We start from the raw sequence: 24752 nt of genomic DNA on the forward strand, positions 1-24752 counted from the left end.
ATCCACTCATTAAAAGTATGTAAACTGATTTGGCTTTCAGGCAACATTTGGAAATTTAGTTAGCATCTTTTTCTATATAGACCTGGGGTTTCCAAGTACTGGTAACTAATTCTAAAAAGGGAGGGTGGGTGGGTGGGATGATTTGATTGCCCTGGATGAGTCTAAACTGCTAACACTCAACATGCAGGCATTTCCAAGCAAGTCTCTAAGTTAGAGATATGGGGCAGCAGTAAACTGAGCCCTGTTAGCAGAAGCTGTGCAACAGGACTACGTTTGCACAATGGGGTTTTCTCCCCTCCTTCCCCAAATGTGGCTCGGGGGGGGGGGGGTCAAAACAATCACTTTAGCACAACACTGAATTCCTCCCACAGAGCTTTATTTAGCATTATCATTCTGTATTGACATGAGGTTTCCAAGTTACTAATTCTAAATCCAGGAAAATATGCCAGCTATTTCAATACATTAAAATGTTCCGGCTTAAAGAAAAATACTTGCTGGAACCCTGTGCATGTGTCCGACTGAAACAGATGCCGTTCTCTGTAATATAAGCAATGTTTGCTCTCTCTGAGTGCTTGCCATTATTAAAAGTACCTCATTTAAAACTGATATACCTATACCCCATAATTTTCACATAAGCATTCTAAAGAACTGAGGAAGAGCTCTAAGGTCATTTAAAAGTGTTGAACAGGAAGCAAACGGTGCAGATATTAGAACCCTTTGGTGCATCACCTTCGCCACAAACACCAGAATATTTGGAGACATGTTACTATGATTTCAGACGTTGAAAACTGTGGCTTGAACAACTCAAGCTACTGATAGCTTTGAACACTGTCTTTACACACAGAATCCATCCTTCATTAGCTAATGAGTTTTCTAGCAAAATTCAATCTTGCCAATGTACTGTATTCTCTCCCACAGTGTATGTGCTATTTGTGTTAAGGCTTTCGTGCCAAAAGTACAATGCAAGACTCACTGTGTACTTGCATAAAAGGTGAACTGAAAATTCCTCCAACAACGGAAGAATGCATATCTTAAATTGTGGTTATTTTAAGTGGTGCCAAGTTTAGCAGAGCTGTGATTTATAAACTCTTGCGACAATCCATTCTATACATTTCAACTAAAGTTATTTACCTCTCCCATTCCCCGAGATTCTAGTGCAAGAGCTTGAAACTCATGATTCATTTCATCCACAGAGCGAACCTGGAGAAAATAAAAATAAAAAATTAGATTTCATTTGAAAGCTACATGTTGTATTTTTAGAATTTAAAAAAATAGTTTCCAAATTGTTACACCCTTGTTCACTATGCCCCATTTTTTTAAATTGAACTTCCTTGGTTGAAGAGCAACAGACAATTCTCTTAAATATTCACTTGGTGAATGAAAAGAACTATGAAAAATATTTGAAAGCATATTATTTAGTCACCATGAACTCCTGGTGTAATACCTACATAAGTAAAACTGATGTGATAAACTCCCTAAGTAATTTATTTCAGGCAAAGTTACTAAGGAAAAGCTTACAAGAACAAATAAGAAAGATGAACCTTACAAGAATAAGAAATGCCTCGATAAAAACAAAAAGCACTGAAAACATGATTTATCATCTCTCCCACAACCCAAGCATGCCTTAAATATATTAACTAATATAAATCATCATAGTATATTTTAAATCCCTTGGTTTGCATCCACTTGTATCCTTTCACAACCAGAAGCAGTCATTCAATTTTCAGAAGAGTCTTTGAAACCATCCCTAGCTTTGCAAATATGCTAGCAGTTTTACTACTGCACCACTAGAGTGCAAGAGGAGGGGCAGCAAATTTGCCTGTCCTATTTCCTTTACAGCCCTCCCCATTCCCCAGCACAACCTTCCAGGCTGTTCTGAAGGGTCCTCCCAACACCCTGGAGCAGATTTTCAGAGGGAAAGTAGGGAAAGCTGCTGTAAATTGCCTCCTTCCTATTTCATTAGTACAGGCGTCCACTGGATCAAAAGCTCTTCCACTAACCAAACAGCACAACTGGATTCAACTTACTGGCTACCTCTGTGAAATTCAAATGTTAAGGAACATCAGTGTGCAGATATATATTTTTAAAAAAGCAAGGACCCAAGACTCAATGCTCTGCTGATTAATTTACTACTGGGTTTAAATGTTACACAAATCAAATCAAAGTTTTATAATCAAATTGTTGCATTATTAGTGTATTTTCAAAAGAACGTGCCCCCACCACTATCTTGAAGAACAATGGGAACAGAGAACTTGAATCAAAATCTGAAGGAGACGTGGGCTCTATTGTCCATTTCCAGAGCAGCAACTCCACCTCTTGAGATAAGGAACTTGCTGGATCTCTAGTTGATGTCTCTGGTTGAGCCCCAAAATATGGTGAAGAAGGAAACTGATTTATATTGCTCAACCGGCAAACTCCAAGACATGTAAGGGATTTGCTACAATGATCGAGGAATCAGAACTGAGCTAAAGAAAAGAAAGCATGTGTTCAAAGGGCAACCCTATTTGAGGTGCAAGAGAACAGATCATAAAGTTAGCTCCTGCAACAAAGAAGCTGGAAGGAGGATGACATGACACAAGTAACATTAGGAGAAGTCTTAAAAATATAATCAACACAGAGTGCTGCCTTTTCTCTTCATAAAGAGCAAATCTGAACAGCTGAGATTCACTAGCTGTTTGATCTACCCATCTCTAAACAAGTGCAGGTTGCTGGTTGTGGTTTGTTGATGAATACCATAACACCCTGTTTGCAAGGCACTGAAAGCACCCTTTTCAATATTTACAATTGGGAAATGTAATTTACACGTTGACCTAACGCAAGCAGTATGCTCTTCTTGTTCAACGTTCCAGGCAGCCAGCCATGCCTTCCCCAAGATACACCATTCCACTCTCCCTCCTCCATTGTTTTTCCCTTCTCAGGCAGAAAGATTTAGCATTCTGTGCCAGCCACGCATGCTCCATCCTGCTGTGTTAAGGCTTGTTGTACTTCTGCAAAGTTCAGAGTTCGCCTGAGCATGCCAATACCTCTCTTAGTCACTACTGGTGCTGTCTTGGCTACATAGGCAACAGAACTTGATGAATGAGTTTGGTATTAATATACAGAAACAGGGTTACATACAAAAATATTGCAGTGCAACTGCTGTAGCCCACCTCATGGTGAAGCGTTGATATCTAATCATCATCATCATCTATTGGAAGAAACAATTACAGCACCCTAGTTTGTAACTAAGTAACTTTACACTAATGAGGAACATAATCCAAACTTTCTAGCTGTGCAACCCACATGATTTCTCTCTAGAGTCTGCATAGGTTTAGACACTTGGGAGCAAAATTTGAGATTCAGGATTATTATTTAGAGCCATGCATGCACACTTCATTTCAAGACTTTACAAAGGCACTGGCTATATTACTGGGCAGAATTTTTAATGGTTTTGTTAAAAAAAAAAAAAACTTAAGAGTGGTCGACACTGTCCATACATTCTAATTTTTACTTGATGATGTGTCATTAACACAACTTTCAAAATCAGATTTTTTTATCCTGGTTTTACACAAAAGCATGTTTTAACATAGGGGTTAGATAGAGGTTCATAATTTGCTTTATGGGTGACAGCCAACATTATTCACCCTCACAGAAGACCCACTTAAATCACCAAACTAATGTTGACTTATCACTCTACGTCTACTGCATGCAAGACAGACATGAACAAAACATAACGCTGGAAACGAACTACAGTGGTACCTTGTTTTGCAACCGCTTTGGATTATAAACCATTTTGGATTACAGCCACATCAAACCCGTTAGTGCGTGTCCCTTTTTTTGGATTACAACCCTTTTTATTATTACAACCAATTTTGGGGCAGGAGGCCCCATTGGCTAAAGCACGCCTCGGGTTACAACCTGTTTTGGTTTACAACTGGACCCCTGGAACGGATTATGGTTGTAAACCAAGGTACCACTGTACAATGCTAGGACCTAACTCAATAAAAAAAAAAATTAGGAGCACTAAACAGATCCATGCAAGAAAGTAAATTTTACCCCAGAGTACAATCACCTTTTCATAGTAAAAACGACAATGAATATTAAAAATAATGAACTTTTCTTAACTTTGTTAGGAAAAATCAGAGCTAGACAGAACCTTTTAAAACCAAGGATTCTTAGAAAGACTGCATTCCAAAGGTATGCATCAGTATGCAGAATTTTTTTTTTTGACAAGTCAATTATTTCCCTCTTTGTCTTCTCTTGAAACACTAAATGCAGAATCAACTTTGTGTCCTTGGTTACCATGTCATATTCCAGAAAGCATGGTGCCTTTGCTACTTTTGCACTCTCTTTATTCTAAATATTTCCAGCACTCTGCAAGATACAAACAATTGGCATACCAAAGGAAAAGCCAAAAGCATGTTACAGTAATGAGAATAAATAGGAAGTGTGATCTGCAGGACTATAGAACAGTAATTCATTTTATCTGCTAAGTTTACTTAAGTAACCAGAGAGCTGGTGAGGAACCTTAGGGCCAAGGCTGGAATGTGGCCCCTCTACTTGACCCTTGGAAATCTCCCCAGGAAACCTCACCAGTTCCACTTCACACCAAACATTTCTGCCTAGACAGAATGTGTCCTTGAACTCCAATACTGCCTTTTGCTTCTCTGGATGGAGGACAGAGCAGTGTGTGAAGCAACTTGACTCCTGTGCAAGGGCAAAATGTACATTTATTGCTCTACATACTTTTGCCTCAAGACATGCCCCCCACTGAAAAATGGCCCTCAGAAGTTTGTCTAGAAGGGAATGTGATCCTAGAGAACAATCCATTCTGATCTCTATAAAGCTCTTCATAGGAAATAATTGATATAAGATGTCCTATTTAGAAGTGTAGTTGTTCATGCGGTCATAGATGTTTCTGCAGGAACCACACAATTACAATGGAAAAAACAATTTCCTCTACAGCAAGAAAGTTGAAGGCGAGTACCCCTGAGTTATCCAGCCATTACAGACCTTAGCAAAGAAACTCTTTTATGAGTATAATCCTGAATTTAAAGGAAAACTTACTCACATCTTGAGTAGGTGAACTCAAAGTAGCAGCAGCAAGCTGTGCTTGAATTGTTCCAGAGACTAAAGGAATCTCTCTAAAATGCCAACTACAATAAATGTGGCATGCTGAAACAAAGTACTAGAAAGAGTGGCATTCAACTAAGTATTATGCAGGTAGAGCCAATGAATTTAATGAACATGACTAAAGGTAAATCCAGAGTTCAGTGTACAGATCATGTAGCTGGAGTCTACATGTTATGCTGTACCACAGGGGTGGCGGGCCTGTGGCTCTCCAGACTACATTTCCAACAGCCTCAGTCAGTATACAAAGCTGTCAACCTTCCTTTTTTTTGCATTGGGAAACGGCCATAGCTGTCAACTTTCCAATTTTTTGCAATGGGAAACGGCGCTGGAATAAGGGAATTTCCCACAAAAAAAGGAAAAATTGACAGCTATGCAGTATAGCCAATGGTCAGGGATGATGGGAGTAGGCCCAACAATATGTGTAGGGTTCCCTACCCCTGCTGTACACACAGAACTCTAAATAAAAACACCAGTCCAACTTACAGACAACAGGGTAGGCAGATGCAACCCCAGATGTGGCATCATGAGTCTCCAAAGCATTAGAAAAATAACATTCAACAGGATGCAAGATTGTGTACAATAAGGTGTACAATGTAGGTGTTATTACTAAGATTCAGTAAATCAGCAAAAGTTAGCCATGGCTAAGTTATCATGCAATGGAAATTAATCATGATCAATTTATTCTGTACTGAATGTAGGGTATAAGTGTAACAGGCAAGGTTACATGCAAAATTCATTTTTAATTTCATCCTGTCACTTTTCTTTCGATTTGTCAAGATGAACCACTTGGTACCACCTATCCACCTGCCATGAAATCTAATACTTTAAAGACTACTAAAAGTATCCCTGAGGGGGGAAATACCAGGTACTTTCATATTAATGTGTATCACGCCTTAAGCCAGTTACGCTGAGAGGTTTAACTTCCAATAGCCATGATTAAATGCTGTGCTTATGATAAATTAACCTATACATATCTTTCTGAAAGATATGAGTTAAAGGGGGGAAAACTATAAGCAAAACACAAATAAGCTACCTACCGAATGATCTACATGAATGCTATCTCCTGTGGGCCGACGGTGCTTACTGAAGTAGCCACTCAGTTGCTCACCAGCCTGCCTCTGGAAGACATATCCAACTGTGGCATCATCCTGAGACCATCCACTGAAGGGTACCTGGACACTGGAAGCACCTGACACTGCAGATGTAGGGATGGAGTGAGGATTGGTTCCACCTGAATTGGGCCCTGAAGTTGTTCCACCTACTGTTCCAGCTGAGGTAACCCCTTGTTCAACCCCTCTGGTTTCCTGACCAATGTTCACATGCATCATTCCTCTGGTCTCCTGCCAGGACACTTCATTCATACCTAGGAGGACACATGTAATTTCATACCATGTAGAAACCTAAAAAGAAAAAGGATTGATAACGTAAAAGGCTTTCCACAGAAGGAGTGTAAAATATGCAGTTCTTATAATTAGGATTTCAAAACTAAAAATCCAAACTATAAGGAACAGGGAGTTTGCTCTGAAACACTGGCTTCTCTTTGGAAGCTCAACACGAAAGTCTGACGTTACCCTAGAACAGGTACAGGCAAACTCGGCCCTCCAGATGTTTTGGGACTACAACTCCCATCATCCCTAGCTAACAGGACCAGTGTTCAGGGATGATGAGACTTGTAGTCTCAAAACATCTGAAGGGCCAACTTTGCCTATGCCTGCCCTAGAATATGTAAGGTAATATACTAAACTTTTTCTAATCCAGCTGCCTGTCAAACTTTTAACCAATGCTTTTTGGTGGGGGGTATGCAGTATCAACCTTTTTTCCCCCCTTACAAGCACTAGTTAAAAGTGTGACACTTACTTAACAACTTCATGGTGAGTACCGGTATCTTTTTTCTAAAAGAAAAGCACAGCTTTTAACTATTCTTCCAACAAGCCATACCTTTCAAATCAGGAATTCAAAGTAGTTACTCCTACACCATGTATCAATAAATGAAAATTATGCCTCGCTCTCCTCTCTCTGCACAGGAGCCTAAGAGCACTAAAGGATTGGCATGCCAGTCAACTACTGACCTTGGTTACATAGTTCATAAAGCTGTAACACTAATGAATTGGTCTGCTGCCTACTTAAGTGCAACAGCAAAACAGGCTTCTGCAACAGATGCTGTTGCTTATATTTGTTTCGAATTATTTTCTTTTTAATTTTGTAACTATAGTCTGTTCAAAGATAAAAGTCAAGAAGTGGGCTGTATTCAAAGCAGCAGAGTTTCATTAATGCAGCGGCACTTATATTTCCACTCCCCCCAAAACTACTTTGAAGAGTCCCCAAATCCCCCTGAGCCAATTTTGAGTATGTAGTGGGGTCTGCAGGGGAGATGTGTATGTACTCATACACATCCTTTGCACTAGTGCAATGGGAGCCTTGGATACCGCCCACTGTTCAGTGAAGCATTCACTTTTATACAAATCTTTATTTTAAAGGCTCTAAAATTTTCAGAAATGACTGATTTTTTTTAAGGAGTAATAAATTAGCTTTTTTATTGTATTTTATCTAACAAAAAAGAAATGTGAGAGTAAGAGCATAGGGAAAATGTAAAGCTCCTTTTTCTGGAATTACTAAAAGGGAACCGCGATAGACCAGAATTAATAAAAAAGCACGTATAGAAAAATCTTAGAAGTACATGCTTAGTGATTTAAACCAAGGGTGGGCAACTACCAGCCTGCAGGTCAGATCTGACCTATGGTATACAGTGGAACCTCGGAAGCCGAATGCCTGTCATCTCGAACGTTTCAGCTCCCAAACGATCAAAAAACGGAAGTGATTGTTCCATTTTTCGAATGATTTTAAGAAGCCGAAAGTCCGGTGTGGCTTCTGATTGGCTGCAGGATGCTCCTGCAGCCAACTGGAAGGCGAACCTTGGAAGTTGAATGTTTTGGAAGTTGAATGGACTTCCGGAACAGATTCCTTTCGACTTCCAAGGTAGGTCTGTATATGGATCTGGCCCACAGTCTTTTCTACCAAGTAACCATTAGGATTAACAAAAGCTGTGGAAACTACCAATTTATGACTAATCCCATTGCATGCAAATTATTTCACCACTAAAAGTTCCATCCTATTTCAGCAGGCCTCTTGCCGAGTTGTTCCTACCATCAAGAAATTTCTACTCATGTTAAACTGAAATCTACCCTCCTGTAACTTAAGCCCACTATACTTAGTTCTGTACTATAGGGCAGCAGAAAACAAGGTTCTGCCTCTTGTGCTATCATCATGTTCTCTTCCAAATAAACATACTCTGTTATTTCAACTTTTCTTCAAAGGACATTTTCTGATCTTCCTAACCACCTTCAAGGTCCTCCTCTAAGCCCATTACAATTTGTTTACATCCATCTTCAAATGCAGTGCCCAAGACTGGAGAATTACAAATGAGGTCAGAATAAAGTGCAACCACTTCAAGACTTGGAAATTATAGTTCTATTAAAACAGCCTAAAAATAGCATCAGCCTTTTTTGCAGCCCCACATGTTGACTTGTGTTTAGCTTGTGATCAAATACAACCCTGAAATCCATCTCACATGCATTATCCTCAAGTCTGGTACTCGATATTCTGCACCTGCTTATTTGATCTTCTTTTGTGTAATTGCATTGCTTTCTGTTGGTTTTCATGTGAAGTATCAGTCCAGATTCACATTAATTCTAAATTTTATTCCTGTCTTCTGTGGTGTCACCTGTCCCTAGCAGTAGGGTCATCTGCTGCAAATATGAGCAGGATCCTTCTACCTGTTCATCTAAGTCACTGGTGTTTAAGTTGGTACGCAGGCTGAGACCCTACCTGCCCGGGGACTGTCTTGCCAGAGTGGTGTATGCTCTAGTTATCTCTCACTTGAACTCCTGCAATGTGCTCTATGTGGGGCTACCTTTGAAGGTGACCCAGAAACTGCAGTTAATCCAGAATGTGGCAGCTAGACTGGTGACTGGGAATGGCCGCTGGGACCACATAACACCGGTCTTGAGAGATCTGCATTGGCTCCCAGTAAGTTTCCGAGCACAATTCAAAGTGTTGGTGCTGACCTTTAAAGCCCTAAATGGCCTCGGTCCTGTATACCTGAAGGAGTGTCTCCACCCCCATCATTCAGCCCGGACACTTAGATCCAGAGCTGAGGGCCTTCTGGCGGTTCCCTCATTGCGAGAAGAGAGGTTACAGGGAACCAGACAAGAGGGCCTTCTTGGTAGTGGTGCCTGCCCTGTGGAATGCCCTCCCATCAGATGTCAAGGAAATAAGCAGCTATCCTATTTTTAAAAGACATCTGAAGGCAGCCCTGTTTAGGCAAGTTTTTAATATTTAATGCTGTATTGTTTTTAACACTCGATTGGGAGCCGCCCAAAGTGGCTGGGGTATAAATAAATTTATTATTATTATTATTATTATTATTATTATTATTATTATTATTATATCAGTTTCATAAAATGTTGACGAGTTTCGGTTTCATAAAATGTTTAGGTTTCATTAAAATCTTGATGAGTACCAGGTCCGAGCTCTCACTCAAAATTCTCCCTTCAGTATTTTCTGGCACGGAGAACTCAAGAGACTAGTTTTCCAACAAGCTTGCATCCCTCAACAATATCATTATGTCACCCACATTTACCCAGTTTCCTAACTAAAATGTAAGGAGAAAACTATACATTACATCCACAGTTTTCCAACACCCTTTAAGCTAATAAAGAGACAAATGCAATTTGTGCGGCAGATTTTATTTTTGTTAAACCTATGCCACCTTCTACAAACCACTACATTATTAACAAGGCAGTTGCTGGTTGATGGCTTTATAATTTACTCCAATATCTTCCCTGATATCAAAGTCAGACTGGTTTGTGGTTTCCTAAATTCTCCTCTCCAACCACCCCTTTCTTAAACTGTCTCAATCTCCAGGATTTTGGCAACTCACATGTTATTAGAATTTCTCAAATATGGCAGACAGAAGTTCTAAGAGTGCATCAACACATTATTTTATTAGTCCATGATGCAGTTATCTTACCCAGATCAATGGTTCAACTGGCCCAACATTTTGTCCCCAACAGTGGCCAATCACATGCTCCTGGGAAACTCACAAGCTGGGCATGACAACAAGCAGCTCCTGCAAGCTCAACCCAGCCACTAGCCCCTATTGTTTGTCACCTAGCACTTAAATGTTGGTAGTTATTTTGGGCTAAACCATGTCTTTTCATGCTACATTAACAGGCCTACCCTCCTTCCACTTCCCCACCCTCCTAATGCAAAGCCAAGAGGCACTGGGAAGCTTTTGCTTCCATTTTTAGCTCATTTCAACTGTCAACTACAGTGTCATTCTAACCAGGAAGTGTAGTTACCATTATCTATTGTTGTACTTTAAACAACTCAGCTTCAAAAGTTACAGTGTAAAGTTGGCTTATTTTAACCTAACTCCACATTGTTAAGAGTTTGAAGAAAAAGGAAGAGGAAATGCACACGTGTGGAAGGGGGCTCAGCTTGTTCACATAGCACTAAACTAGAGCTAGTGCTAAATCCATTATTAGCTGGTATCTGAAGAAGTGTGCATGCACACGAAAGCTCATACTAAGAACAAACTTAGTTGGTCTCTAAGGTGCTACTGGAAAGAAATGTTTATTTTGTTTTGACTATGGCAGACCAACACGGCTACCCACCTGTAACTCCATTATTAGGGTCAGGTTACCTGTTGCCCAAAGTTTCTATCACAACTATTTTACTTTCCGTTCAAGTGTTGAAGACTACTTGTTTCTGTTTGTATTGTCTCAAGTTCTTTTCCAGAAGAGAGCAGTGTCACCTACTCAAGGAAAACACTCATTCCCAAATGCAGGTAAGCCTCTCTATTGGCAAAAGCTAGGCACTAGAATCCAACCACTGTTACAGCCGGCCAAACACTCAATCACTTTTGCCTTATCAGATCACAGCACAGATAAATGAAGCTGACTGAACTGTCATTGCACACAAGAGTTCCACTACAATCCAAAGGGGCTTATTGCCAGAGTCACTGAAATCTCTCGCCTCCACAGGGAGTTGGAAAGCCAGGAAAGAGTACTGGCAGAACACTGAACTGGCACCGCTCAGCTTTCTTGTTTCCTCAAAACACCTACTTGTGTGCCCAAGTCAGGGTATTGCAGCTACAGGCAGTTGCCCATTATTCTCTGCCCCCCCCCCCTTTATCTCCACAGGTCCTCTCCCAATAGAACAAGACCTACCCACATACAGTACTTAGCAGACCACAAAGGAGGTCAGCAATAAGCATGATGCTCCCAGCTGTTCCTCTATGATATGTTTTCCAAGCAGGCTCCTTACAGGCTGTGTGTAAAAGTTATGTCAAAGGTGAATATATTCCTAAATGGAGCCAGTGTCATAAAGGTGCTACCCTGTTTCTCCTAAAATAAGACATAGCCATAAAATAAGCCATAGCAGGATTTCTATGCATTTGTGAAATATAAGCCGTTCCCCAAAAATAAGCCATACCCCGAATATAAGCCATAGTGACGTGGTACCTCCCATTAAAACAGCCTGGGGAGGCGTGGCTATGCAGCGTACCGATGCGACACAGTTAAAATAAGACATCCCCTGAAAATAAGCCATACTGTGTTTTTTTGAGCAAAAAGACGGTGTCTTATTTTAGGAGAAACACGGTAGTGCTATGACTTTCCCATGTGCATTGTTCTTTTGTTGTTCGGGATTGGTAGATAGGGACACCTTTTCAATCCCCAGATCTAATCTAGCTTCAGCTTCAGCTGGATTTAGAGTAGGACACATACCGGTAACTTGTTACTACCAGTGGCCAGAGCCAGAGACCCTCTACTCTGATCAATCAGGTTCCCAGCACTGCAAGAGGACATGCCACTCAGGGCACACTGTGGGGTGAGTGCTGATACAAGGGTGTATAGAAGCACCCAGTATAGAGGGGGAAAGCACCAATCAAAAGGTGTACGGGACTATTCAGTGCTCATGCATATTGGTTCAGATGTTCCTGAATGTCAAAGTCCCTTTCCTTTTCTAGTGCGATACCTGGATTTGAACACAGTATCTCCTGCATGTGAAATTTCAGCTGCTTTACCAGGGCTCCTCTTGCAACCTACAGGAACCTGGTGTTCATAACTGGGTCTTGACATTGGCAGCCCAATACAGTGGTACCTTGGGTTAAGTACGTTTCAGGTTAAGAACTCCGCTTAAGAACAGAAATTGTGCTCTGGCGGCGCGGCGGCAGCAGGAGGCCCCATTAGCTAAAGTGGTGCTTCAGGTTAAGTATGCTTCAAGTTAAGAACGGACCTCCGGATCGAATTAAATACTTAACCCAAGGTACCACTGTATCTGTTTCCTGCCTGCTGGCTGACCGGGCAAGCACTGTTCTGTAATTTTTGAAGAATTGTCTCAAGTTGAAGGAGCTTCCTCTTGTGTCTGTAACATGACTGTTGCTAGACAAAGCATGTAAACAGTGAGGGAGCCATTTTCTCCCCTATCCCCACCTGGAGCTACTGCTCCAATCTCCTGTTTCCCAACCCCATGTGGCAGGAGTGAAAAACCTGTGGCCTTCAAGATGATGTTGGACTGCAACTCCAAATAATCCCTGACCACTGATCGCACTGACTGGGTCCGATGGAAGTTGCAGATTTCCCACCACTGCCCAATGCAGTGAATTGCTGCAGGTGTCTGGTATCAGTGTGTGGTTGTAGCATACCATGGCTCCTGTCTTGGTTTCTCCTGTTCTCCTTTTGGCAAATATTTATTTTCTCCTACAGTGTGTCTTGAATCCTGGTAGTGAGGAGGGACACGAGCCCTCTCTGCAGATCTCCTGCCAATGGGACAATGAAGGTACTATACTCAGCAGCCTGTCCTTCATTCCCCTTGTGTGTGATTAAATGCAATTATTTTGAGCAGTATGCAACATAATGAGACCCAAACACCTGCCTGAGGAGGAACGATGACATCAGTGTGTATGGATTGGTAGGAGACTGTCCTGAGGCATGTATCACCATCAGTGCACTTACAGGTGGGTAGCCGTGTTGGTCTGCACACGAAAGCTCATACCAAGAACAAACTCAGTTGGTCTCTAAGGTGCTACTGGAAAGAATTTTCTATTTTGTTTCATCAGTACACTGACTCCCTCAATCATAAGAGTGGTATGGGGGTCAGTACTACAACAACCCATGATTAGTGGATACTGGCAATATTGCCGAAGACAAAATATTGCTCCATTGTATGTTATTCCATGGTGCATTTTCCAGAGCAGTTTTTTCCTCTTTCATGTATGGAGCTGACCCCATATAAGATGCAACAGTAGCTGCACCGTGAGGGCATTTTGCCCAAACCAAACATACCAATTTACATTATTTATGACATCACATAATGGGCAGGGCTAATTTCTAAATCAAAAAGGCGTTTGCTAAAACAAACCTCCATTTTAGCAGAGGATTTCACTGCAAACACCTTGCCTGCTAAAACAAAGGCTCCTCCACTCTCCATTTTTGCAGGAAATTCCTCCTCTGCTGAGAGGGGAGAAAACAGTCCATTGAAGGCATGGCCTGCCCATTTCAAAGTTGCTGCAGCAACAGTAAAATTTTGGGCTCTTGGTGCTGTTTGCTTTGCCCCTGGACAGACAGGCTGCTCCTCAAGTGTGTAGTATCAACTGTTCCCTTTCTTGCTGCTCATTTCTGAATAGTTGCTTTTGCCTTCTGCATACTGTGCATTCCTTGGGGCAGCCAGTCAATTGGCACTCTCTCACTCTTGCCTCTCAGTGTGCACCAGCAGCAGCAGGAAGGACTAAAAAAGTATGCATATGTATTTGGGAAAGAAATTAGAAAAGCGCCCAGGTGAGCTCCTTTCAGTCTCTTCCATTGTTTCCTGTGGCAAAGTAGTGGGCAGAAGGCAGAGAGGTTCCTTCATTCCAGGAGCTGAAATGTCAGAGGCCTTCTGAGAAAGTCTCCTAACAGCCTCCAGTAATTTTTTTTTTTTTTTTTGCATATAGGTCATAAACCCCTTCCTGATTCAGCAGCACCTTGCAAGTTGTTTTGAAGTCTGTACTTCAAAGCACCTTGAACATGACCTCATCATGACATTTGATTGAGAGGTGGGTGGGTGGCCCCACCCACCTGTCAAATTTGGCCTACAGGGTTGATTCTGATAAGGATCTGTCCCACGAAGCCAAAAAGATTCACCACCTGCCAGAGAATCAAGCTATTTATTTATTTTAAAATATTTCTTTTAAACTCTGGAATTTTACCTTCCTATATCACTGAACTGGAATTGGGGGGGGAAAGTATTCTCAAAACTCATTAGTGTTAAATACATTAGAACATATGCTTGTTTATCACGCTTAATAAAAATGAACAAGCTGTCAGTTAGCCCTCCTCAATATACAACAGAAATGTATAAGGTCTGAAAAGTTGCATTCTCCAATATAATTTGCTGCAGAGGAAGTCAACACTTAAACTCACATACCCTACCTAAAAAACTGTTTCCTTAAAGACTAAAAGGGGGGAAATGCTGTATGTGAAACCACATTTACCAGAATGTATAATCAAATGTCAGTTACTCATTTCATGCAAACTGCTTCCTCACACAGATACTATATTTACATTTTTTCCTAAGGCACATTATTCAAACCTTCTACTGAACAAGAGAAAATCTGCCTGTATGACCACCACGTGTCTTGCATATCTGACTCTTTCCCTTTTTTCTACTCAGCATCTTACCATACCTCCAATAACCAAACTTGTTCAGTTCCCCCATACTAGTTCCTGTTTTGCTGACTTCTCTTGCGGCCTTCACCACACTTCTTGCCGCTCCTCCCACAGAGACGTGCTAAGTTTTTCTTCCACAGACACCAAAACAAGTTCACCTCACAAATTCTTCCTAACTAGACTAATTTCCAAGTCACTATGTTCCAGATTCCCTGTGGCATCTCTTTGGCTGGCCTTTCAACAAATCCCAAGGACTCACACTTTATAAGCCGCATGGATGCTTCCAGCAGACCCAAACACTTTCTCAAGTGTCTTCCAATCAAGGGAATCCCATCAATTTGTAACCTATTTCCTCATCTGGAATCATGTGTACACTATACAAGGGGTATCCAGACTCTTTCTTCTAACAGGGGGAACTGACAATAGGAATCAAACAAACAACCCACAGAACCAAGATTACTATGTCAATGAATGTTTTAAGGCATACTGTGCAGTAAGTTACATACTGTATTTCCTTTTCACACCCTCCCCTTGAGCCAGTGTAACCGAAGAATGTTCCTGTTTACCATCTCCACTTCTTTAGTTGCCATTTCCCTTCTGTGCACCCTTTTGTTACATCTCTCCTTTCTCGGGTTACCAATCCATCAAATACAGTCCCCTGGCTAGAAGGGACCAACACCACAACAAGCACCCATCCGTGATACCCACTTTCCGTAAAACACCCCACGACTCTTCGCTAGAAGGCTCACCAAATTAGCCTGAGCATGTCAGACCAGTTTCTGCAGGCAAAGATTTAACCTTTTTGCTTCGCGTTCTTTGCTGTGGTTAACAGTCCTTCGGCTGGCACCTCCAAAAAACCCTCTGGCCTCTTTGCAGCCCCACAATAGCAGGCCTTCAAACACGATTGGGGGGGGGGGGAGAGAACCTACACAAACCCTATTCATTCCCCTAACCCTCTCTGTTAAAAAGGAAAAACTGAAATCCTTCTCCCCCATCCCCCAATACCAAAAACAGGGGGGGGGGAATCCCTCTTAAAATCCCCCCTCTTCCACAACACACTGCCCCACCCACTTCCAAAATTATATTTCTCGGCTCTTCCCTCGCCTGCCCCCCCGCGCTCCTCGCTTGGCAGAGACGAAACAAAACGAGACGTTTTAAAACGGATAGGGCGAAACGGAACAAGGAGGAGACGGAGCTACCCGGATCAGGACACAGCAGCCCTCCCGCCGTGCAGACGTCGTTCCCAGCACCATATTGACTCCTTCCTCTCTTTGCTTTCAAGCAAGCAAGCAAGCACCACACCCACACAGGCGCCCTCCTTTCTTCTTCTCCTCCTCCTCCTCCTCCTCCTCCTCTCTCCCCACCCCGCTTTCCCCTATGGCTTCTCCGCCGCCTCCAGCAGCGAGGGCCTGCCCGACGGGCCTAGTTAGCTCGCCAACACAAAGGGAGGGCCGGAGAAAGAGGTGGGGGGGGGGGTGGAGACAGAGGGCACCGAAGACGTGCGCTCAGGCCCGGAGGAGCAGCAGCTGCAGCAGCAGCAACGGCCGCTTCTCCTTGTCTGTCTCTGTATGTGTGTGTGCTGCTCTCCCCCACCCCCACCCCAAAAAATATTCCAATCCCCGGGTCTGAAACAATAGGACGTGGGTGAGCGACCGTGCGGCGGGCGAGGATAATAATGGAATCGCCCTCCTGCTCCTCCCTCAATCGCGCTCCCCCTCCCTCGCCGTTCCATGGGCCGTTCCATCCTCCCCCCCCCCGCACCTCATCACATCGCCTCGCGCAGCCGAATACTCACGGGCTAGTGTGCCTGTAACGGACACACGGAGGGGGGGGGCGGGCTCCCTCCTCTTCCTCCTCCTTCCTCCGGGTACACCTTCACCTATAATTACCCAGCCACCCCGTCGCCTTCCCGCCGCCTCCCCCTCCTCCTCCTCCTCCCCCCGCCGCCGCCGCCGTCGTGGTCCCTCCCCCCTCCTCCACCCTCGCCGCCGTGAGGGAGACTCACAACAACATGGCGAGCGACTGAGAGAAAGAGAGGGACGGGCATACACAGCAGCAGCGGCGGCGCGGCGGCGGCAACGGCAACGCGCTACGGCGCATGCGCGCCGCCGGCCCGTCCGCGACGCCGGGAGGGAGCAGAGGAGGAAGGGAGCGTATCGGGAGCCGCGTGCGTCGCTGCCCAACGTGCGCGGCGCGCGCTTTGCGCCTGCGCACAAGGTGCGAGGGGGTGGGGGGGAGAAGGGGGGGAGGAACTGCCTCCCAAGCACAAAGGCATTGTAAAACCAAAGAGGTCGTGAAAACGAGCCGATGCTCAATACTTCCGGTTCCCTGTGGGCATGTCCAGAGGGCATTCTCGTCCGCGTTCCTAGGACCCGTTGCAAATCCTAGAGTTAGGAAGGAATCCCCCCCCAGGGTCATCTAGTCTAGCCCCCTGAAATACAGGAATCTCTGCTAAAAGCACGCATGACAGGTGGCCATCCAACCTCTGCTTAAAACCCTCCATGGAAGGAGAGTCCGAGGACGACCGTTCAAATGCGTGGGAACGATTTGGGGGGGGGGCGGGGAGGCGGGGACTCCAGCAAATACAATGCACGTTCTCAGTTGCGGTTCTTTGAAACCGTCATGCTCAAAACCAGCACCGAAACCTCTCATGGGGCAAGGTGAGGCGATTGCCCTTACAGCGGTCCCATGGCGAATAGGAGGCGCAGCTGGTCTCCTCCGTCCCTTGTTCCCATTGTGCAGCAAGCCCACAACTTGCATGAGGGTTCGGTTCCCGGGACCCATGCACAAATGTGAAAGCACATAAAGCAAGGAAAACCTGTTTAAAAAAACCAAATGTAAACAACAACAACAACAACCACCCAGGCATAGCTGTCAAGTTTCGGATTTGAAAATAAGGGATCAGCACCCTCACCTGTCCCGGGGACAGTCTACGGCTCTCAGGGACAATCCACACCGTGGTAATCCCCCCAGGCTACATATTAATTAACACCAGGCTACACACCATCATATTTCCCCACATTCAAATGTGGGATTTGACTGGAGTAACACATGACTGGAAAGGTTCGCAGTTCCACAAACATAGGTGTGCGCTGCCTCGAAATAAAAAGAAGTGAACAAAAGAAGGCTCACTAGGGGGGCATTGCTAAAAAAAAATCAACTTTGTAACCAGAGGTTCAACTGAATAGAATCTTAATCACATGCACCACAAGGCCTATGCAGCCTCAACTTAAGGTGGCTCCCGGCCTGGCTTTTTACAGGCCCCAGCTGACTGCACAACCTGGCCTTTGGAAAGACCATATAGACAGATACCTTTAGCTTCTGCACCCCTCCTTTGCACACCTGTCAACACAATCACATAGGCATTTTCCACAACAGCTCCAAAGCACAAATCCCTTCTGCAGGCAGGCACCCGTGAGCAAGAAATGCGCTCCGCTCCCCACAGCGGACCCATGCTCCCTCGCCCTCTCGAATTTCCCCTCTGCAAGCTGCATCCGTGGATAGAACATCACACCTAAATATTTCCATTCTGCATAACGCGCAACATTTGCACGACCCCCTCCTGACAGCACCCCACACGGAGGGATAATTCCCACACACAGCTTAATGGGCACATATGCAAACCCCCACCCCACCCCAATATATATACAGTGGTGCCCCGCTAGACGAAAATAATTCGTTCTACGAGTTTTTTCGTAGAGCGAATTATTCGTCTAGCGAAGCGGCAATGGAGCGCAGAGGTTTTTGCGCTAAACAAAAAAAAAAATTTCGTCTTGCGAAGCAGCCCCATTGACTTTTTCGTCTTGCGGGGCAGCTTCCGCTAGACGAATGCCATTCGTCTACCGAGTTTTTCGTCTAGCGAGGCATTCGTCTAGCGGGGCACCACTGTATATCAGATCTGCATCAGAGGGAATGGCACATGCCTCTTTGTCAATTTGAGCATAGTTGCGCTCCGTGGGCGACAATGTACGGGAATAGAAAGAGATGGGCCTGGGCAGGCCAAGGGGGGAAGTTTGGGAAGCGTGGCCTCTTTCCCTAGCATGGTCCTCCAGCTGCGCGGGCGGGGAGGTGGGTGGGTGGTGGACTCTCCTCCTCCTCCAGCTCCTCCTCCTCCCTCAGCGGCGCTCTAGGATTGCAGAGGGGGAGAAGCTCTGCTCTCCCCGGACTCCAACTCTCCTTCCCGGACACTCAGCTTGCCGCCCGGCCCTGGTTCCCCATGCCACTGGCGCCACAGGGTAGAGACGTGCCTGGGGAGAGGAATATTCCCTTTGAAATAAGGGAAATTTAAGGGCTATAAAAAATCAGGAATAGCAGCGGGAAACGGTTTGGAATAAGGGAGTTTCCCGCAAAAAAGGGAGACTTGACAGCTATGCACCCAGGGCGACTGCATTATTAAGACTTCCTCTTCCAAACTACTTTTTCAGCAACTGGTGTTCAAATATATGCTTCCTCTGAACATTTAACTCTCATGGTTCTTTGGAGACGTTTCCATGGATGGAGCTGATGTAGACAGAATGACTTTAGCAGGGCAGGGGTGTGTGGCCTGAAGCACACACACACACTTTCCATAGGCAACAGACACCGCTGTTTCCATACAGCTGTGATACATAGGTCACAGTCAAGGTCACAACCCACCTCTGTTTCCTTGATGAGATCTGTTATGTACAGCCGCTTCCTTTTCATTAACAAATGAAGTCGGGGGGTTTGTGGTTGGTGCAAATCGTAAACTGCTGTCAATTCTTCAGATACGTTTCAGTGTATCTGAAGAAGTGTGCATGCACACGAAAGCTCATACCAAGAACAAACTTAGTAGGTCTCTAAGGTGCTACTGGAAGGAATTTTTTATTTTATTTTGCTGACAAACATCGTAGCAAATGGATTCTTTCTCATCCGGTTGTCTGCAGCAAGTAGCAAACTTTGTAATACAAATCATATCGGTCTGGCTGGCCTATCCTCTCTACATTGAATGAGCCAATGCTGTTCCGATCCCATAAAAAAAAAAAAAATCATTGCATATTACAGCCAGCTCTTTATCAGATGGATAGCGCAACAGCTTCTGGGGTCTGCAATAAATTCTTAGAGAGAGCTCAGGTGCATTTTCTAGAGAAGCTGCTCAGTGCTGCTTCAAGCAAGCAAGAGGGATTGTTGTTAAGTTAGGCAAAAATTTGCTGCAATGATTGCTGTAGCAACTCCACAGAGGCTTTCCGCTGAGGTGCGTTCTTAGGCACAGGAACTACCTTAATTCATAGTATCAAAGAGTTGGAAGAGACCCTGAGGATCATCTAGCCCAACCCCCTCAATATAGGACTATGCAGCTGTCCAATGCCGGGGATCAAACCTGAAACGTTGGCATTATCAGCATCACGCTGTAACCAACTGAGCTTGCTTTTATTTTGTACATCACAGGGTGTAATCCATGTGCCTTTGCTGTATATTCCCAGAATGTCATTGTGGCGGTCCGCTCAACCTGCACAGGTCCCCCAGACGTTTAACGGTCCGTTGATACCTGCACTCACCACTTTATTAATTAACCGCTGCCACCAACCAGTCTGTCTGGTATTTACTTCACTCAGTTCAGGCAAGGAGAATATTGGAACAAAACTGTTTTATTTGAAGTTTAGTACATAACATTTGGTTTCTGAATAAACAGTACTTTCTTGGTTGTGTTCTTGTTAACAACAGTGCCCAATGATTTCTCCCATCCCCTGTTCCTACTCCTTCCCTTGCCACCCTTCTTCCAACCTCTCAATATCCACAACAAGCCCCAAAGACTCAAGACTAAAGAACCAACGAACTACGAACCAAAGAACTAAAGAACCCCAGACCAAAGAACCCCTTTCCTTCCCCGGGAGGGGTTTATATAGCCCACATAACTCCGCCCCCTCAAGGTTCTTACTGGTTATTCCCTTTTAACACCTTCTATGCCAATCCGAAGTTTGGGTGAACGCCACAGTCATTTCTGCTAGGAAAAAAAAGAGCACTTATTCAACCCCTGGAATCACCAGGTAGGGGTGGCAAAAGATTCTATGTCTGAAACCCAAGAGAGCTGCTACCAATGAATACTGAGCTAGACAAACTGTTCCTCGGTGTCCCTCCAGCATTGCTTTACTCAAACGTCTGCTTTGTTTAAAGCAGACACTTCCCCCCCCTCTTTCAATGTCCTCTTTTCTTACTTTACTCAAAGTTCTCCATCTTCCATTTCTCAGCCACATCGTGTGAGAGAGATAAAGGATGCTGAGCACTCTTATGTTCCATAGTGCCTTGCTCAAACCTCTGCCATTGTTTAAAACTGTCATTTACCTCCCTCCCTGCAGATATTTTAAAACATGTCTTTCCCCCCTCTTAGTACCCCACCCTCCTAACTCCCATGTCATTGTGCAACCTGCCTTCTCTTTTCCTCCCGTCTCTCCAGCCCTGACTGGGGAGAGTTGCGATGCAGCGCTTCAGAACTTCCAATGGGAGCTTGCGTGGCGACAGCCTTGCATTTTTAAGTATGTAGGGAAATAAGTCATATCATTATCTATGAAATAGCAAGTCAGCATTTCACAGGACAAATTGTCATATGTGGTGTTGTTGATTAAATGGTGGAGGAGTTCCTAACGTGGCTGCCGTTATCTCTCAGCAGCTGTCTTTATCTGGGTCACAGCGAGAGCAAACGTGCATTCCTTATTCCAGGACTCTACAGAAGAAACGCAAGAGGACAAAATTAAAAAATGCGAAACCAAACCTTATGTCATATGAGAATAGAAGGAAAGGCGTAGAGCTGCAGGAGCACAAGGGGCTGACAGCAGACGAACTGTGGGCAAGGTGGAATGAACAAAGAAAGTCAGAAAGGTAGAAAGCCTTACATGTAAGGGGAAAGCATTGGAGACAATAGAGAAGCCAACATTGGGGCAATGAAACCTCATAAATAAAAGCAGACCTATATCCTCACTCAGGTATGAAACTTAATGGGTGAAGGGGGAATCCCTTTTTCAGCCTAACCTACCTTGCAGGCTGTTCCAAATATAAAAATCATGCATTGTACACTATTTACTATTACCTTTATATCCCACCTTACCTCCAAGGAGCTCAAAGAGGTGCACATGGTTTTCCACCAAATTCATCCTTACAACAATCCTGTGAAAGACTGTAACTGGCCCAGTAAACTTCAGGGCTGACTGGGGATTTGAACTCTGGTCTCCCAGGTCTTGCCGACAAAGGTCCGTATACTTAAAGCTATGGTTTTCCCAGTAGTAATGCACGGAAGTGAGAGCTGGACCATCAAGAAGACTGATTGCCAAAGAATTGATGCTTTTGAATTATGGTGCTGGAGGAGACTCTTGAGAGTCTCATGGACTGCAAGAAGATCAAACCTATCCATTCTCAAGGAAATCGGCCCTGAGTGCTCACTAGAAGGACAGATCCTGAAGTTGAGGCTCCAGTACTTTGGCCACCTCATGAGAAGAGAAGACTCCCTGGAAAAGACCCTGATGTTGGGAAAGATGGAGGGCACAAGGAGAAGGGGACGACAGAGGATGAGATGGTTGGACAGTGTTCTCGAAGCTACTAACATGAGTTTGGCCAAACTGCGAGAGGCAGTGAAGGATAGGCGTGCCTGACGTGCTCTGGTCCATGGGGTCACGAAGAGTCGGACACAACTGAACGACTGAACAACAACAACAACAACAACTCCCAGGTCTTAATCCAGTGCTCTAAGCACTACACCGCAGTGGCTCTTTTGGAAAAATATTTTTTTGGCAAGAAAATACTGCTGAGCAACAGGCCCAGAAGGGGATTCTTCTCTCTCCTCAGAGTCTACGGCTGCTTGGGAGGAGTCCAGAAGGAGAGGGGCTTGAGACGGGTGGAGGGGCCAGGTGCTACTCCCAAAAACATCTAGGGCAGATTAGCCTAGATGAACTTTGTTGTGCTTTGACTTTTGTGAGTAAAAGCTGATTGCACTTCGAGCCTTGAGTCCGTTCCCTGACCTATGGATGTATCTGCATTCCTGAGAGCCCCTTGACACTGATAGCGGAGAAGGCACAGGGGCGTAGCAAGGTAAATTGGTACCCGGGGGCAAACAATTTTTGTCAAACCCCCCCCCCCCCAGGCATGGGAAGGTCAGTTGGTACCTAATGAGGAAAATTTCTTGTCAACCCCCCCCCATTGATTCCCCCTCCCCAAAATGGTTTTACATTATTTCATATTTTCTTACAAAGGAATAATAACAAGTAATAATAATTAAAAACTTTTATTATTATCCCACCCTCCCCGGCCAAAGTCGGGCTCAGGGTGGCTAACATCAGATACATAACATTGGTATAAAATCAAACAATAATTAAATTACCTCCTAAAAACATCTCAAAATCAACTTAGTGTCTAATTAGATGGCTTTCCACAGGGTTAGGGTTGGGAACAGTAAGTGTCCTCTGAACTGAAATTTCAGCCTTCATGACATAGGAAAACAGCCAAGTGAACAGCTATTTTGGTGGAGGAGGGTCAAGATATTAACCGATATGTATGAAATTTCATATATAGCTATATAATCCCTAGTATAGTAAGATAAGACCTTCAGAGCAGCCATTTAAAAAATTTAAAAAAAAAATTGTTCCTTGATAATTTGTCACCCCCTCCGTTATGGAACCCGGGGTGACCCGCCCCCACCCCCCCTTGCAACGCCCCTGCATAAGCAACATGGCTAGGAGTCATTGATAGCCTTATCCTCCAGGAATTTGTCTAATCCTCCTTGGATGCCTTCCAAGCTGGTGGCCATCACTATTTATTGTAGAAGCCATCCGGTTGGTGACCATTATTCCCTGACCTCTGGCTAGGGCTGATGGGCGTTGGGAGTCCAGTAACGTATGAAAGGCCATGAGTTCTGTTTTAATCAAAGGGACATGCCTGTGCGCCTTTAATTTGAAGCTATATATGACACACACATAGGGACACGGGTGGCACTGTGGTCTAAACCACAGAGCCTAGGGCTTGCCAATCGGAAGGTCGGCAGTTTGAATCCCCGTGATGGGGTGATCGCCCATTATTTGGTCCCGGCTCCTGCCCACCTAGCAGTTCGAAAGCATGTCAAGTGCAAGTAGATAAATAGGTACCGCTCCGATGGGAAGGTAAAATGGTGTTTCCGTGCTCTGCTCTGGTTCGCCACATGACCCGGAAGCTGTCTGCGGACAAACACCGGCTCCTTTGGCCTTTGGAGCAAGATGAGCGCACAACCCCAGAGTCGTCTGTGACTGGACCTAATGGTCAGGGGTACCTTTACCTTTATGACACACACATACCGTGTTTCTCCTAAAATAAGACACCGTCTTATATATTTTTTTGCTCAAAAAAACACAGTATGGCTTATTTTCAGGGGATGTCTTATTTTAACTGTGTCGCATCGGTACGCTGCATAGCCACGCCTCCCCAAGCTGTTTTAATGGGAGGTACCACGTCACTATGGCTTATTTTCGGGTTTTGGCTTATTTTTGGGGAACGGCTTTTATTTCGCAAATGCATAGAAATCCTGCTATGGCTTATTTTATGGCTATGTCTTATTTTAGGAGAAACAGGGTAGTAGTCACATTTTGTAAAATCTGGTTGCTTTACTGGTTAAAGACCAGTAGATGGCAACAGGTGGTTGGTACAAATGGAGTTTAGCTGCAACCACAGAATCTCTATGGGATGTACTGATGCTTTTTTAAAAACAACAACCAAAACAGAAATAGCTGTTTTTAAAATGTGGGACACCCAACCCTTTAGGTTTTGGCCATGCCTTCATTAAAAGGTGCAAAAGGTCATAAACAGATAAAGATCACATGCAAGTCACTGACTTCATTCAGAGCCACCATGACATTCAAATAATCCCCATGCAAAATGATAAGCTCACATTCTTCCCACTCTCCAGAAACATGAAAATAGGATAGGACAGAGATGTCCAACCGGTTGACCGCGATC

General features: G+C 44.3%; 1 protein-coding gene across 23 annotated transcripts in view; it reads right to left on the reverse strand.

Moving 5' to 3' along the window:
* The window catches only part of PUM2 (pumilio RNA binding family member 2), a 62066-nt gene extending 45220 nt beyond the window's left edge, over window positions 1-16846 (reverse strand). For 8 of the 23 annotated variants that reach the window (XM_033142944.1, XM_033142943.1, XM_033142937.1 and 5 more), the window contains exons 1-2: window positions 6150-6502; window positions 1132-1200 (exon numbers count right to left, since the gene is read on the reverse strand). In XM_033142944.1, coding sequence (XP_032998835.1) covers window positions 1132-1200; window positions 6150-6473 — 393 coding nt within the window. In that variant the 5' untranslated portion in view covers window positions 6474-6502. Of the gene's footprint in view, window positions 1-1131; window positions 1201-6149; window positions 6513-16617; window positions 16737-16827 lie in introns of those variants that run through there. The other 15 variants (XM_033142940.1, XM_033142939.1, XM_033142923.1 and 12 more) reach the window with 5 other exon arrangements.
* Window positions 16847-24752: the final 7906 nt, after the last annotated feature.

The sequence above is a fragment of the Lacerta agilis genome, chromosome 3 (genome assembly GCF_009819535.1).
Source record: "Lacerta agilis isolate rLacAgi1 chromosome 3, rLacAgi1.pri, whole genome shotgun sequence".
NCBI lineage: Eukaryota > Metazoa > Chordata > Lepidosauria > Squamata > Lacertidae > Lacerta > Lacerta agilis.